The sequence below is a fragment of the Oncorhynchus clarkii genome, chromosome 22 (genome assembly GCF_045791955.1).
Source record: "Oncorhynchus clarkii lewisi isolate Uvic-CL-2024 chromosome 22, UVic_Ocla_1.0, whole genome shotgun sequence".
NCBI lineage: Eukaryota > Metazoa > Chordata > Actinopteri > Salmoniformes > Salmonidae > Oncorhynchus > Oncorhynchus clarkii.
In genome coordinates this window covers 43,815,926-43,832,264 of record NC_092168.1, presented here as the reverse complement: position 1 = coordinate 43,832,264, position 16,339 = coordinate 43,815,926, and the positions used below count along the sequence as shown (strand labels likewise).

Below are 16,339 nucleotides of genomic sequence, written 5' to 3'. Positions count from 1 at the left end.
AGGGTCAGATAATGACCAGGGTGGCTTTAGAGTGGGCAAAAGTTCAACACTCAGGATTCTTAGAGAGAGAGAGAGAGCTGTTTTTTAATAATGTTTTTGTAGGAAAGACTGATTTTTATTGTTTTCTTAGAAAAGAAGAAGAACCAGCATTTTCCTCCTTTTCAGGGGCCTATTGTAACCAGACACCCCCGTCAGTCTCCAAATCCCTGTCTTCAAGCTATCACACCATGACCTGTTTCGCCTGTCCTTGTGTTTGTCTCCACCCCCTCCAGGTGTCGCTCATCATCCCTGGTGTATTTCTCCCTGTGTTTTCTGTCTCCCTGTGTCAGTTCGTCTTGCTTGCCAAGTCAACCAGCGTTTATCTCCTAGCTCCTAGTTCTCCAAGTCTCTGTTTTTCCTAGTCGTCCTAGTTTTGACCCTTGCCTGTCCCGACACCGAACCCGCCTGCCTGACCATTCTTTCTGCCCTGACGTCGAGCCTGCCTACGCCCTGTACTGTTTGGACTCTGACCTGGTTTATGAACTCTCACCTCTACCCAACCTGCCCTTTGCCAACCCCTTGTGTTATAATAAATATTGGAACTCAACCATCTGCCACCTGTGTCTGCATATGGGTCTCGCCTTGTTCCCTTATACAAGCTGTGAGGGCCTCAGACATTGCCTCTTCCATGCTGTCTTTCCATGGCCTTCCAGGTTTTGTATGTTTTCTTTATGATGATAGATCCAGCTTCTATCAAGTTGTCTTGAGGACCGAAGAAACCACCTTGGTAAATGTTCACAATGGTGGAAAAACTGTTGCACGTGTTTCATCATGTCAAGCACCTTAATCCAATCTCCACACTTGAAGCTAACAGGCACAAAATAGTTCACCTCTGTGCAACCCTTCCCTGTAGGGTTAGAGTTCCCCTCCTTCCAGGTAAGGTCAGAGTTCCCTTCCTTCCTTGTAGGGTGAGAGTTCCCTTCCTTCCCGGTTCCCTGCCTTCCCAGTAGGCCAAGTATGTTTTGACCCTTAAGTAGGTCTAGTGTATCCTGCCTTGCTGCACAGTCTGCAGGTCTGCAGTCTCCTGCCTTTAGTTATAGGCAGTTGCCTATCCCACCAGGTTTAGAGCCTCCTGCCTTACTAGGAGCCAAGTTTGTTGTACTTGCAATCTGCAGACATAGTCATCCCACAGCTACTTATCCCACCATGCTTAGAGCTGCTAAGCCACAAATGACCTGTGCTAGGTTCTCAGTCCTCAGCCTTCGTCAGCCCTCAGTCCCTAGCACTAGGTCATTGGTCTCTTACTGCACTAGGTCATTGGTCTCCAGCTGCACTAGGTCATTGGTCTCCAGCTGCACTAGGTCGTTGGTCTCCAGCTGCACTAGGTCATTAGCCTCCAGCTGCACTAGGTCATTGGTCTCTTACTGCACTAGGTCATTGGCCTCCAGCTGCACTAGGTCATTGGCCTCCAGCTGCACTAGGTCATTGGCCTCCAGCTGCACTAGGTCATTGGCCTCCAGCTGCACTAGGTCGTTGGTCTCCAGCTGCACTAGGTCGTTGGTCTCCAGCTGCACTAGGTCGTTGGTCTCCAGCTGCACTAGGTCGTTGGTCTCCAGCTGCACTAGGTCATTGGCCTCCAGCTGCACTAGGTCATTGGCCTCCAGCTGCACTAGGTCATTGTTCTCCAGCTGCACTAGGTCATTGTTCTCCAGCTGCACTAGGTCATTGTTCTCCAGCTGCACTAGGTCATTGTTCTCCAGCTGCACTAGGTCATTGGTCTCCAGCTGCACTAGGTCATTGGCCTCCAGCTGCACTGGGTCATTGGCCTCCAGCTGCACTAGGTCATTGGCATCCAGCTGCACTAGGTCATTGGCCTCCAGCTGCACTAGGTCATTGGCCTCCAGCTGCACTAGGTCATTGGTCTCCAGCTGCACTGTGTTTTCTGTTTGTCTGTTGCCAGTTTGTCTTGTTTGTCAAATCAACCAGCATTTTTGTGTTTCGACTCCTGCTTTTACAAGTCTCTTTTTCTCGTCCTCCTGGTTTTGAACCTTGCCTGTCCTGTCTCTGAGCCCGCATTCCTGACCACTCTGCATGCCCCTGACCCTGAGCCTGCCTGCCTCCCAACCTGTAACTTTGCCCCACCTCTGGTTTACTGACCCCTGCCTGCCTTGACCTGTATATTGCCTGCCCCTGTTGGATTAATAAACCATTGTTAATTTGACGTTGTCTGCATCTGGGTCTTACCTTCATACCTGATACACTTTACCCCTTCCTACATACAAACTACCTTGAATAACATGTATATCGACTCAGTACCAGTACCCCCTGCACACAGCCTCGTTATTGTTATTTTATAGTGTTACTTTTTATTGTATTTTTTACTTTAGTTTATTTAAATATTTTTCTTAACTCTATTTCTTGAACTGCATTGTTGGTTAAGGGCTTGAAAGTAAACATTTCACGGTATGGTGTATGTGACAAATACAATTTTATTTTATTTGAGTTATCCTCTTTCCCTGTAAACTATAATTTGAGTGACCAAAACATCACCCATACTATATTTTCTCCGTTAAAATGCTCAGTTGAGAAAATGTACATTTTATCTCATCTCTAACTATCAGTAAGGCTGAAGTACAGGCTAGGTGGTCACAGCAACATTCAATCCTGTCATACATTACATCATGTTTTCACAACTGATTTGTTTTTCCAACCGTTTTTTATTTATTTCTGTGCATAGTGTTTGTGTGCATGCGTGTGTGTATGTGTGTGTGTGCAGAGAGACTCCGGGAGGGGAGTGTCTGTCAGTCATTCAGGGATAAATAGAGAGGCAGTGCTCAGAGTTTGTCAGAAGGCGGACCTGACAGGGTCACACACAGAACCAAGCAGAAGAAGGACCTCAGCATTTTTACTTTTTATTACAAATGGAGGAACATGAAGATGTTCAATACTGTTTTCAAGACAGAAACTCTTCTTGCAGAAAGGCTTTGCTATCGACATCTATCTACATAACACTGTACATCTTCTCATTGATTTCAGCAGTTACAGTATTTTTGAACATACTGGTGATCATCTCCATCTCTCACTTCAAGCAGCTCCACACTACAACCAACCTGCTCATCCTCTCTCTGGCTGTGTCAGATCTCCTGGTGGGACTGATTGTGATACCAGTAACGACAGTAGCAACAATGGAATCATGCTGGGGTTTTGGGGAATATTTCTGTGTGTTTCAATTCTACATTGCTTTTTTATGTGCTTCTTTATCTCTGGGAAATTTGGTCTTGATATCTATTGACCGCTATGTTGCTGTGTGTGATCCCTTATTGTACCACTCTAAAATAACAATAACAAGAATGACGTGTTGTATATCCATAACCTGGTGTTGTTGTATCATATACCGTGCTGCTATTATAAAAAACTTAGTAAATGTACAGGTACCAAGTAGGTGTTTGAATGAATGTTTTACCGTTGAAGGGTTAATCTGGGTTAATATCGTTGACCTTGTAATTACAATGGTTGTCCCGTGCTCTATTATTATAACACTTTATTTGAAAATCTTTGTGGTGGCCAGATCACAGGCCAGAAAGGTATTTTCAAAAGAGGCTGCCAGTGTCTCTGGTGTTAAAACTGTACAGGCAAATAAGTCTGAGAGAAAAGCAGCAAAAACTCTATCTATTGTTGTTGTCAACTATTTCATTTGTTGGATTCCATCTCTATTTCTTTTCTTCTTTTTTTCTTTTTTAATTGACAACTTGACAACGTTGTTCATCAGTTTTCTGCCTCTTGTTAACTCCTTAATTAATCCAATAATTTATGCTTTTTTTTATCCATGGTTCAAAGTGACAGCTAAACATATTTTAACTCTGAAGTTAAGGCGTTCATAAATTAGTTCCTATGTTTTTATTCCATAGTTTGAGAAACAGCTTTGATATAGTTATGTTATACAATTTGTTGTAATTGCTTCTTTCACGTAACAATACCCTTAATTTAGTTCTACAATTGTTATAATTATTTATTTCATGTAACAATAAACTGACATTACTTATCTCAGTGTTGTCACAGATACGTGTGGTGGTGATACAGAAGAATTTGTCTGGATTGGAGTGGAATGACTTCGAGAATGCATAAAAAGGCTTAAGCTTGTTTTATAAAATACATTGTAGTCCATTTTGGGCAGTATATTCCAAATACCAAAGCCTGTTGCTGTATTCTAATAATACATTTTGAGGACGTCATGAGTCATTCTATATCTTGTTTAACATCACCCTCTAGTGGCTCAATAGGGACACAACGCCTTCAAGTGTAGTGAAGTTGAAATGAACAATACTGCATGATATCAGATAACGTCCAAGACTCTCAATGGTGTATTGTGTAAGTAGTTGAGGGTAAAATGCAAGAATATGCAATTATGTGTAACACTTTATAATTTTCAGTAATAACACATTTGTTTACATTTTGGTCACTATTTATTATTAAGCCCACATTTGTGAAATGTTACTCACCTAGGTATTCTGACATTTATAAATAACTACTATATATATTAATGATTCAACACAACAGCGCAGGAAACCGCAGTAGACACTTCAACCTCAACATACTGGTTATGAACACTACCACTACAATCACTACCACTACTCTCAATACATCACTGCTGCCAGGTCACATAAGAGAAGCTCTCTCAGATGCTGTTTACTCTGAATTAATATAGAGATTGGGTTTCACGCTAAATAATATATAATGGATTAGTAAATAGTTTATATATTTATCATTACTTCCACATTTGTTTTAGCAAGCCAGTTATTCACACATTTATAAACAACTTTTATAGTATGTAATAGTGATTTTTAAGATTACTCTTAATATGTTTAATATATGTCCTTATAAACCATTTACTAATCATTAGTAAAGTAGTTTTGCAGTCCCTAATCTAAAGTGAGGACTATTCATACCTTCTTAATACTTTATAAATGTTTTGAACAGTGACCAGTGTAATTTATCACAAAAAGATGCACATGCTATTGGTAGACATCCCAGCAGTACCTGATGCTCCTTAAGTTCTCAAAATGACCTAGAACATATCAATGCACACAACACAGAGGATGTTAAAGGAAATATATTGAACATTTTATTCCAAAACAGTCACTCTGTTGTAGTAGTGTGCTGAAGGAAGTAACGTGTTTGTCTGAAAATGATGACATCCGTGTTTGTTGGCAGTGACTACCAAAACCAAAGTGTGGATTGCAGTCACTCATTAGAGCAGTTCATAGACTGTTTACACGGTAAGGGAACCAATATCTAAATACATAATTTAACTGAACATTATGTTTAAAGGGTTACTACCTTCAATACACTACAAGTGAAGTTGTCCAAATACTTATGACGTCTTCAACTGGGAGACTAGATACATCAGTTGTTTTCATATCTAAACGGTCAAACAGATATGCATGAAAAAAAAACTGAAAGGTGACATTGTATAATGTCGCCTTATATGAAACATTTATAAACATTTGATCTCAAATCCCTTTTTTTGTTTTACTGTGAAACAAAGATGACATTGATTGCTTTCAGTTTGTGCAATGGCCAGAAGATGGCAGTATAAATCAAAATCTGTGACAGGAATAACTTGATTTCCACTAAGTGTACAAAACATTTCTATGACAGACGGACAAGGTGAATTCAGGTAAAAGCTATGATTCCTTATTGATATCACTTGTTGTGTGGCTGTGGCTGTGTGTTTACGTGTGATCAGGGGTGTATTCATTCCGCCGATTCTGTTGAAAAACGTTTCATAAATGGAAGCAAACGGAACAAAACCGGGATAAACATAGTTGAATTTGTCCGATAGAAACTCTTGTTTGCAACTGATAGACTAATGAATACATCCTATATCAGCTTGATGCAGGGAGGAGTGTGCAAGGCGGTATTGAATTTCACTGTCTGTCCATGTGTCAAATTGGTCTCAATGTCATGTGTGCACCTGCGTTGTAAACTTTCATTCATAGGCTATGTTGTAGCGACCTCATGATGGTTATAGGGAACATTTGAGTATCATGTAGTAGCCTAAACCTGTCCATGTTACATTGAACTGGGTGAATGGAGTATGAATGACAGTCATTCAATATGCTGTAATAGAAATAAGGCCATATTCATGACATGTTTTTGTCATCCCTCATCTTAAACTGCACTGACCGCCACTGGTCCAGTTTGTATCGTAGTGTTTGTACGTTCGCCAATAAAATGGAGGGTTTACTTACTCGTCGACGTGGTCACGTCAGGGGTCCTGCTCGTTTTCCTCTTTTGCGCGGTTTCTTCCTCTTTCAAGTCACAGGGGTTAAGGCCTGGTCCAGAGTGAGCAGTATGTCCACTCTGCCGACTCGCTGAAGTAGACTTCGTCCAAATCGAGGTTAGTGATCCTGTTCTGATGCCCAGAAGCTCTTTTCGTGTCATAGGAAAGGAAAATATTATGTGAAAAAAAACAGTTAACATCAGTGTAAAAAAACACAATATAGCTGAATTGGTGGATGTGTAGATTGCATCTCACATTCCAGTGTTGTAATTTGTAAACAAGGCTACATGCGATTTCTCTTCATGTGACTCCACGCAGCCAATTGGCAATGTCCGCTTTCGGTATAATGCTCGGAACAACTTGTGGATTTGACAGCTCTAATGCAGTTCCACCTCCGACACCGTCAAAACATCAGCAATGTTTTGTGGATATGGGCCCAATTTTCTAACATAGGTCTACAGTATTGCAACATGATTGTCTCACCTGGGCTTTAAAACCAAAAGGTTACGTGTCTTGATTGTCGACCAATGACCAGTCATCAGCATCAGCGCACAAAGGCAGCATGTCTGATCCAGATTAGTATCCACAAAGAATCTCAGAAAAGGTCCTAGGAATCGTGTTAGGCATATTTGTTAACAACTTGGCGCATTAAGTGAAATTCCTAATCTGGCCCTCAAACCATCGCGGTCACCTAATAATCCCCAGTTTACAATTGGCTCATACATCCCCCTCCTCTCCCCTGTAACTATTCCCCAGGTCGTTGCTGCAAATGTTCTCAGTCAACTTACCTGGTAAAATAATTTAAATCACGTTGGGCATGCCTATAAATTGGGCAATTGAAGGCATCTAGTTTTATGTTCACTTTGATTGTGTTCTAAGAAAATTATAGATCTTTCAAACGTTGATTGCAACATTGTATCCTGCATTTTGAAAATGCATAGCCGTTTATGGCTGTAGGCTTTATTACATTTTCTCAGCAATTGTCTGCGCGTGTGCTCGCATGCATGTGCGTGCACGGGGGTCTCGAGGTTTGAACCACTCAATTTTGGGACCCACTGCTCTAACTAACCACCATATTCTAAAATATCCACACAAGCCACTATCCAGCCAGCCAACCAGCCAGCCAGCCAGCCACTACCCAGTCAGCCAGCCAGCCAGCCACTACCCAGCCAGCCAGCCACTACCCAGCCAGCCAGCCACTACCCAGCCAGCCGGCCAGCCAGCCAGCCAAATATAATGAGTAAAAAAAAAAAAAAATGAATATTAGGCTATTATGAAGTGATTATTTAAGAGCATAGAAGATAAATCACAATCAGTAAAAACAAAATTTAGCTAGCTAACTAGCAAATTTACATTAATCGTCTCCTCAATGATCAACTGATAGCCGATCCTCATTTCCCATGTCAAGCATGTCTTTAGGAGGCACTTGCTTCCAATTTGTGAAGAGAAATACATATAAAAAAAAAATACTATGTTCTAGTATTCATTATATTTTGATCACCTGCCCCCTGAAAGGTTTGTGGAACGCCCGTTATAGCAGTATAGAAAGAACTGCCTCCTTCCTCTATACAAGACATACAGTGCAGCGCTCTAGTTTCCCTGCCTGCCTGCATTCCTAGTTTCTTATTCAGGAGATCTCTGCTCTACTCTGCTCTGGGCTTTGACTGGGGCCGGTGCCTCCGCGCTGCCTACTCCTGCCTGTAGATGGGGCTGGGGACAGGGATAAAAGATACAAACGCCTGGTGGTATCTAGGGGTGGAGGGATGGAGCTGGGCTTGTTTCATGCCTTTGCTGTTTGGCATCCGCCCACCTTCTCCCTGGATCCACTGGCAAGAAGAGAAGTCTCCTACGCCTTGTGTTCTGTGGGACTGAGATGTGGAAATCACACTCCGCCTTGGCAGCATCAGAACAGAACCACTCTGGAGGCTTAGAGACAACATGAACAATAGTGGTGTGAGAGAGCGAGAAAGAGAGAGAGAGAGAGAGAGAGAGAACGATTGAGAGAAAGTGCAGGAGAGAGAGTTGGTGCTGCTGTGGACCAGGCATGTAATAATTGATGCCTTTAGCAGTTTGATCAATTATCTTACCTTGTCTCCTGCTATCCCTGGCATCAGACAGGCCGTCCAGTGAGAGGCTCTGTAGTCCAGTCTATTGAAAGATTGTAATGAGTTTTTCCCCTCTGTTAATCCAACCCTTCACTAAACCTAGGAGGCAGAGGTCCCTTAGTGTTGACATATTCACAAGAGTGTTGGAACAGTCGAAGAGTGACTCAGATGTAGCGATCTGACATGCATTTGAATATCAAATCAATATCAAATCAATATCAAATCAATTTTTTAAAGTCACATGCGCCGAATACAACCTTACAGTGAAATGCTTACTTACAAGCCCTTACCCAGCAACAATGCAATTCAAAAATATATGAATAAGAAATAAAGGGAACAAGTAATTAAAGATCAGCAGTAATATAACAATAGCGAGACTATATACCGGGTACCGGTACAGAGTCAATGTGCGGGGGCACCGGTTAGTCGAGGGAATTGAGGTAGTATGTACATGTAGGTAGAGTTATTAAATTGACTATGCATGGATAATAACAGAGGGTAGCAGAGGCGTAAATGTGTGTGTGTAGGAGGGGGGGGGGGGGGTCAACGCAAATAGTCTGGGTAGCCATTTGATTAGATGTTCAGGAGTCTTATGGCTTGGGGGTAGAAGCTGTTTAGAAGCCTCTTGAACCTAGACGTGGTGCTCCGGTAGACACACCTACTCATTCAAGGGTTTTTCTTTATTTGTACTATTTTATACATTGTAGAATAATAGTGAAGACGTCAAAACCATGAAATAACACATATGGAATCATGTGGTAACCAAAATAGTGTTTAACAGATCAAAATATATGTTTCATATTTGAGATTCTTCAAAATAGCCACCCTTTGCCTTGATGACAGTTTTGCACACTCGCACACAGTTTTGCACACATTCTCTCAAGCAGCTTCACATGGAATGCTTTTCTGACTGCCTTGAAGGAGTCTTCACATATGCTGAGCATTTGTTGGCTGCTCATCTCAAACCAACTCAATTGGTTTGAGGTTGGGTGATTGTGGAGGCCAGGTCATCTGATGCAGCACTCCGTCACTCTCCTTCTTGGTCAAATAGCCCTTACACAGCCTGGAGGTGTGTTGGGTCATTGTCCTGTTGAAAAACAAATGATAGTCCCACTAATAGGATGTAACGTAACAAAATGTGAAAAAAATCAAAGTGGTCTGAATACTTTCTGAATGCACAGTATTTATGATTTCATGAATCAATCTGAAGTTGGAATAGTATGTGTTACAGAAGCAATAGGCAAGTGTTCCCAGGGCATCAATAAAGTACAGATATTGTAGAAACGTAATAATACCCTCACCGGTCTGTTTCCTAGACCCACATCCACAAGGAGGCGGTAGCAGAAGTTTTTTTTCTTGTCTTCCCATTTGTGGTGGAAGCAAGTAAGAGTCACAATCATCTTCAGTGTTGCCAATTTAGTGACTTTGTCACCCTATATTTAGACAGTTTTCAGACCTCTCCAGCGACTTTTATTAGTAAAAGAGTCGAGTGACAAATTCAGCTGCTTTTCAGGCTGCCATTGGGGAGTTTTGTCCCTGTGAGTTTCTGCAACTTTTCCCACAAAATTCTGCCGCAAACGAGAGTTTGGGAGAAGCTGTCTGTGCAACAGAAGTCGCAGCAATGACACACAACAGTCAGACAAGCACAAGGGGTGGTAGGTGTGTGGCTGGAGAGGGAAACTCTAAGACCACAGCCGTGCCTCAGCTGTGTGCTGTGACGTTATCCTCACTGAAAATTTGATGGCAACACTGTTCGTCTTTCCTTGCTAGTAGTGGCAGTGTGGAAGAGGCAAAGAGAGAGGGTCGACTCCCGTCAAAATCTGTCCATATGAGAATACAGTGATAAGCAGACCACCTGCCTTCTTGTTTTTGGGACACCCACTTGTTAAGGTGGAGACAAGGCAATCTCTTCATTATATACAATATCTCTGGTAGTAGATAGCTGCCTTTAGCATGGCTAGAAACATAGAAAGTTAGCTAGCCTTTTTAGCTTCCCACATCTCCATGTGAAATAATCAGATTTATAGTTAAATACAATATGCTCCGGCAACTATTCTTATAATTGCCAGTGTAACCTACAACATCATCCCATGTTGATATGCTGCTTAATATCATGGAGAAAAAACACATGGCTACCAAGTTTCAAAATAGCCTCGTAGTTTTTACCTCTCAACAAAATGCTGTTTGGTTTATTGTTTAAACAGTTGCTCAGATTATATTTGATCAGCAATGCAAAATTGTTGGCAGGTAGCCTAGCAATTAAGAGCGTTGGGCTATTAATTGAAGGGTCACAGGTTCAAATCATTGAGCTGAGTAGATGGGGGGGATATGTTGATGTGCCTTTGAGCAAGGCACTTAACCATAATTGTTCCTGTAAATTGCTCTGCTAAATTACAAAAAAATGTAACAAAATCTAGATCAGATAAAAGAACCAAGCAACAGCTCCATTGCCTACACAACACTGCCCCCATGGCAGTGTAATGAACTCTCCATGGAGTCACAGATTTAGAGCTGTGCAAAAAATCCATAGGCAGGACCATGTTCTACAAGGACCGCCCCCATTTTGTGATGTAAGACGACATTGACGTACAGCGTTGCGCTCCAAATCTTTCGAGTCTCTCCACCCCTTTCTTTATGTTGTGATCTCTCCATCCACATTAGCATCTCCGAGCATGTCACGATGTTCCTCTACCTTTTAACACCAAGTTATTAGAGCTGGAAATACAACTTTTAAATCCCCCTAGCCTCCTGCTATTACAGTCTGAATCTTTGACTCTCTAATTTTTTATTTTGCTTGACAATCAAGTTCACTGCAAAATATTTGTCCAATTCCATTTGAAATATACTCATTGTTTGTATTCTATTACCAGAGCTGTCCTTAATAAAATCAGGGAACAATTATGCTAGACAATGGAAGGTTTCTGATGGTATTTCATTCAAACAATAGGAGATAAACATATTTGTTGTATAAATGTCTCATAATGTTGATGGGGCAACTAATGTATTACAGCTAGTCTCAAAATATTGCATCACTTTTTGGAGAATACAATCAGCCAATGATAGCGCTGAGGCAGTTTGACGGGGAAGTACAGTATTTGTGGATAGAGGCCATTAAAAGGAGGCAGGAATGGGGAGTGTGGAGACTCGCCCCCCAGAGTGATTCATCACAGGCCACCTGCAGAGCCCTCTACCCCAGCACAGGACCAGGATGGCAGTGTGAGCAGCACCTAACATGCTCCGTTAAGAAAGCTCAAACACGAGAGGCGCTGCCCAAAAAAACTAACACTAACCCTGCAAAAAACGGACACTAATCCAAACAAAAAATAACACTAACGCTGCCAAAAACTAACCCTAACAGTCACGCCTGCTCCTGCTCTCCCCCCCCAGGTGCCCGAGGGCGCCAGGCTGCCATGCATTACGCATTCCTGCCACCATCATTACGCACACCTGTTTCCCTCGTCACGCGCATCAGCGATTCATTGCACTCACCTGGACTCAATCACCTTTGTTATTTCCTTCCCTATATCTGTCTGTTCCCCAGCTCTGTTCCCCGCTTCAGCATTAATTGTCGTATGTCTTTGTATTACCCGGTTCTGGCGCTGTTCCTGTCCTGTTCCATGTCTGTGTAAATTAAATGTTCACTCTCCGTACCTGCTTCTCATCTCCAGCGTTGGTTCTTACACTAACCCTGCCAGAAATTAACCCTAACGCGTTAAAAACGAACCCTAAACCTAACCCTGCCAAAAAACGAACCCTAACCTTAACTCTGCCAAAAACGAACCCTAACCTTAACTCTGCCAAAAACGAACCCTAACCTTAACTCTGCCAAAAACGAACCCTAACCTTAACTCTGCCAAAAACGAACCCTAACCTTAATCCTGACAAAAACGAACCCTAACCTTAACTCTGCCAAAAACGAACCCTAACCTTAACTCTGCCAAAAACGAACCCTAACCTTAGCCCTGACAAAAACAAACCCTAACCTTAGCCCTGACAAAAACGAACCCTAACCTTAACTCTGCCAAAAACGAACCCTAACCTTAACTCTGCCAAAAACGAACCCTAACCTTAACTCTGCCAAAAACGAACCCTAACCTTAACTCTGCCAAAAACGAACCCTAACCTTAGCCCTGACAAAAACGAACCCTAACCTTAGCCCTGACAAAAACGAACCCTAACCTTAACTCTGCCAAAAACAAACCCTAACCTTAACTCTGCCAAAAACAAACCCTAACCTTAGCCCTGACAAAAACGAACCCTAACCTTAACTCTGCCAAAAACGAACCCTAACCTTAACCCTGACAAAAACTAACCATAACCTTAACCCTGACGAAAACTAACCCTAACCTTAACCCTGACGAAAACTAACCCTAACCTTAACTCTGGTAGAAACAATGCTCCTCCCAGTGCTGCTGAGTCATTAACACCAGAGAGATGGATAACATTCACATATTATTATTTTACTCTGTCTGGGTGACAGAGTTTTGGAGAGTTATTTATGGGGTGCGGGAGAAAAGGAATGTTTGACTGTAGGCTACCAAATTGCCATTGCAAACCTGTTATTTAAACCTGTTACTCAAACCTGTTACTTACTCTGGGGCTCCCGAGTGGCGCAGCAGTCTAAGGCACTGCATCTCAGTGCTTGAGGCGTCACTACAGACAACCCGGTTGGATTCCAGGCTGTATCTCAACTGGCCATAATTAGGAGGCCCATGGGGTGGCGCACAATTGGCCCAGCATCGTCTGGGTTTGGCTTGGTGTAGGCCGTCATTGTAAATACGAATTTGTTCTTAACTGATTTGACTAGTTAAATTTAAAAAAAATACATATAATTAATTACATGTTATTCAAACATGTTACTAAAACCTGTTACTCAAATACAGTATGTCCTCCTAAACCTGTTAATACACCAGAGGAAAACATATTCCTCCTATTTAGGGGCATCATTTACCCTGCCCCTTTCTCGGGTCAACATAATACCTTCCTCATTCTCTCTCTCGCAGGCCGTCTCTTTTTCAGACAGAAATGGCCCATACAATGTTACACTGGTGTGAAAGTTGTGTTGTGCTCTAGAATGACATGCCTATTCAATTGTATTCTATGCTAATGTTTGGTTGAATGGGCTGTTGCTCAGGGGACTGTAGGCTTGGCTCTTTACTAGCTCTTTGTTTTCATACATGAATTATACATCATATTTAATGTTCTCTCAAGCGTGATACATTTACAGTAACTCAGAGGAAACATAAGTAGATGATGGGTAACCAGTCTGAGATCATTGGGCACTAGCAATCTCCCCAAATCAATCTTTATGAACGCTCTCAATTAATCTACAAATAGGCTTACCACACTCTTAGCAAATGCTCCAAAGAGATGCTGTTGTGGATGTTTTTAAGCATGAAAGCTAGATGTCAGCCTGGAAAAAGGGAAAACATGGATTTAAATCTGCAAATAAGAAATGGCCAACCACATGCCAAGATCATCCCCCTACACACTGCACATTACACTGTGAGATTCACAACTCATGTGTTGCCATCTGGTTGCCATGACACACAATCATTAGGGCCTCATGCCAGTCCTACCCAGGCCAGTGCTTTCTATCTCTCCCTCATCTTCTTTCTGTCTCTCCCTCGTCTTCTGTCTCTCCCTCGTCTTCTTTCTATCTCTCCCTCGTCTTCTTTCTGTCTCTCCCTCGTCTTCTATCTCTCCCTCGTCTTCTTTCTATCTCTCCCTCGTCTTCTTTCTGTCTCTCCCTCGTCTTCTATCTCTCCCTCATCTTCTTTCTATCTCTCCCTCGTCTTCTTTCTATCTCTCCCTCGTCTTCTTTCTATCTCTCCCTCATCTTCTTTCTATCTCTCTCTCGTCTTCTTTCTATCTCTCCCTCGTCTTCTTTCTATCTCTCCCTCATTTTCTTTCTGTCTCTCCCTTGTCTTCTTCCACATTGTTCCCATTCTGAAAGGTGTGAAACGTTGTGGGGGGGTAGGCACTGGACAGGAGGTGGCGGTGCTCTGATTGCAGTTGAGCTGAATGAATTCCACCTGATGTACTGTCTTAGAAAAAAAGGTGCTATCTAAAACCAAAACGGTTATTCAGCTGTCCCCATAGGAAAACACAAATGTGTTGATGTGTTTAAAACTCCTCATACACATTTAGAAAAAGGGATTATAAAAAGGGTCTTCGGTTGTCCCCATAGGAAAACACAAATGTGTTGATGTGTTTAAAACTCCTCATACACTTTTAGAAAAAAGGCTTTCAAACGGGTTCTTTGGTTGTCCCCATAGGAGAACCCTTTTTGGTTCCAAGTATAACTATTTTAGGTTCCATGTAGAACGAATGAGTTTTTCCATGGGGTGGCAGGGTAGCCTAGTGGTTAGAGCATTGGGCCAGCAACCAAAAGGTTGCTAGATTGAATCCGCGAGCTGACAAGGTAAAAATCTGTTGTTGAACAAGGCAGTTAACCCACTGTTCCTAGGCTGTCATTGTAAATAAGAATTTGCTCTTAACTGACTTGCCTGGTTAAAAAAATAAACTGTAACCAAAAAGGGGTTATCCTATGGAGACAACCAAAGAACCCGCTTGAAAGCCTTTTTTCTAACAGTTTATGAGGAGTTTTAAACACATCAACACATTCGAGCTGTGAACGCTGTCACATTGTCCAAGCATGTGTTTGGCCCTGCACTCTACAGACTCACCTAGTCCAGTGAAAGCCCCTATAACCATTAGCTGTTCATTCCATGTTCGATTTCTGGATTACTTTATGATGCCATTTCCTGATCTGTGGTTTATCTCTTTTACATCTAACCCCATTACCGCCCATGATCCTGAATGTGAACCAGTTCAGCCACCGAGACTTTTATTCTCCACAAAATAAATGTTAGCCTTTATTTATGGGTTATGTGAAAGACAGGACCACATTGAGACTTTGTAATGCTCCACTGATCAATGTAAGGCTTATCCAATGATCAATGTAATGAAACCCTTTTTGTGTGGTCCATCCATTGGAATCTCTTTGATCTCCAGAGAGTCTCCAGAGAGTTTTCCCTGATCTCCTGATCCGGGCTCCGTGAACTCCTTTACTTTCCAGTTCACAGTGTGGGGAACGTGTGTTTTTAAAAGGGGAGGAGAAAGAGAGACTTCTCTATAGTGTCACTAAAGTACCCCCAGTGACTGAGTTCAAGGCAGGGAGGCAGAGGATGGTGTGACTCATGCAGCGCTCCTGTTCATCTTGACATTTGACATACTGACGGGGATCTCAGCTGGAACAAACATGCCACAGAGTGTCACAGCTGTTGGGAGCAGCGAGAGCGGGGTACGACTCCGGTCTGGAGCTGAATAGGTAACCATGAGTCAGCTCCTATTTAATTCATACACCTACACTCCACAGATCATGGCCGCTCTTTTCAAGCATTTTTGCTGCCGCCTGTTCTTCATAGATGATACCGAACACTGATTGTGCTCGGATTTCTTTGAAAGTCTGTCTCCCAGTGACTCTGTGCTGAACACTGTGGGTGGGTTGGAGTAGGCAGACTGCAGTGTAGTGACTTGCTGGGGTTAGCTTTGAAAGGACTGCAGTGTAGTGACCTGCTGGGGTTAGCTTTGAGAGGACTGCAGTGTAGTGACCTGCTGGGGTTAGCTTTGAGAGGACTGCAGTGTAGTGACTTGCTGGGGTTAGCTTTGAGAGGACTGCAGTGATACACCAGACCCACAGCCATATACCTCATAGAAAAAAAAAACACTGGAACATACAGTACTGTACAACTACAAGCAGGCTACTGCTAAAGTTGAAAACAAATGCCTACACATTCTTTCGCAACTTGATCAGATAGATCAATACCCCCCCCCCCAAATAAATATTCTCCATCGCTGTATGACATACTTTAGATATAAGATACATTATATGTATATAATATAACTGTCTGACTGGGACATTTAAGGACAGAGGAGTGAGTGTCTCAGGACCCCTAACTGACCTCAT

General features: G+C 42.4%; 1 protein-coding gene across 1 annotated transcript; it reads left to right on the top strand.

The window, feature by feature from the left end:
- The first annotated feature begins 2,900 nt into the window (after nucleotides 1-2,900).
- Nucleotides 2,901-3,860, top strand: LOC139380550 (trace amine-associated receptor 13c-like). Its single transcript, XM_071123299.1, has one exon. It carries the CDS (start codon nucleotides 2,901-2,903, stop codon nucleotides 3,858-3,860), a length of 960 nt encoding a protein of 319 aa, XP_070979400.1.
- The last annotated feature ends 12,479 nt before the right edge of the window (nucleotides 3,861-16,339 follow it).

Bases quoted from the DNA above. Each gene is read 5' to 3' on its own strand.
- LOC139380550 (XM_071123299.1), top strand. From the start codon at position 2,901: ATGGAGGAACATGAAGATGTTCAATACTGTTTTCAAGACAGAAACTCT.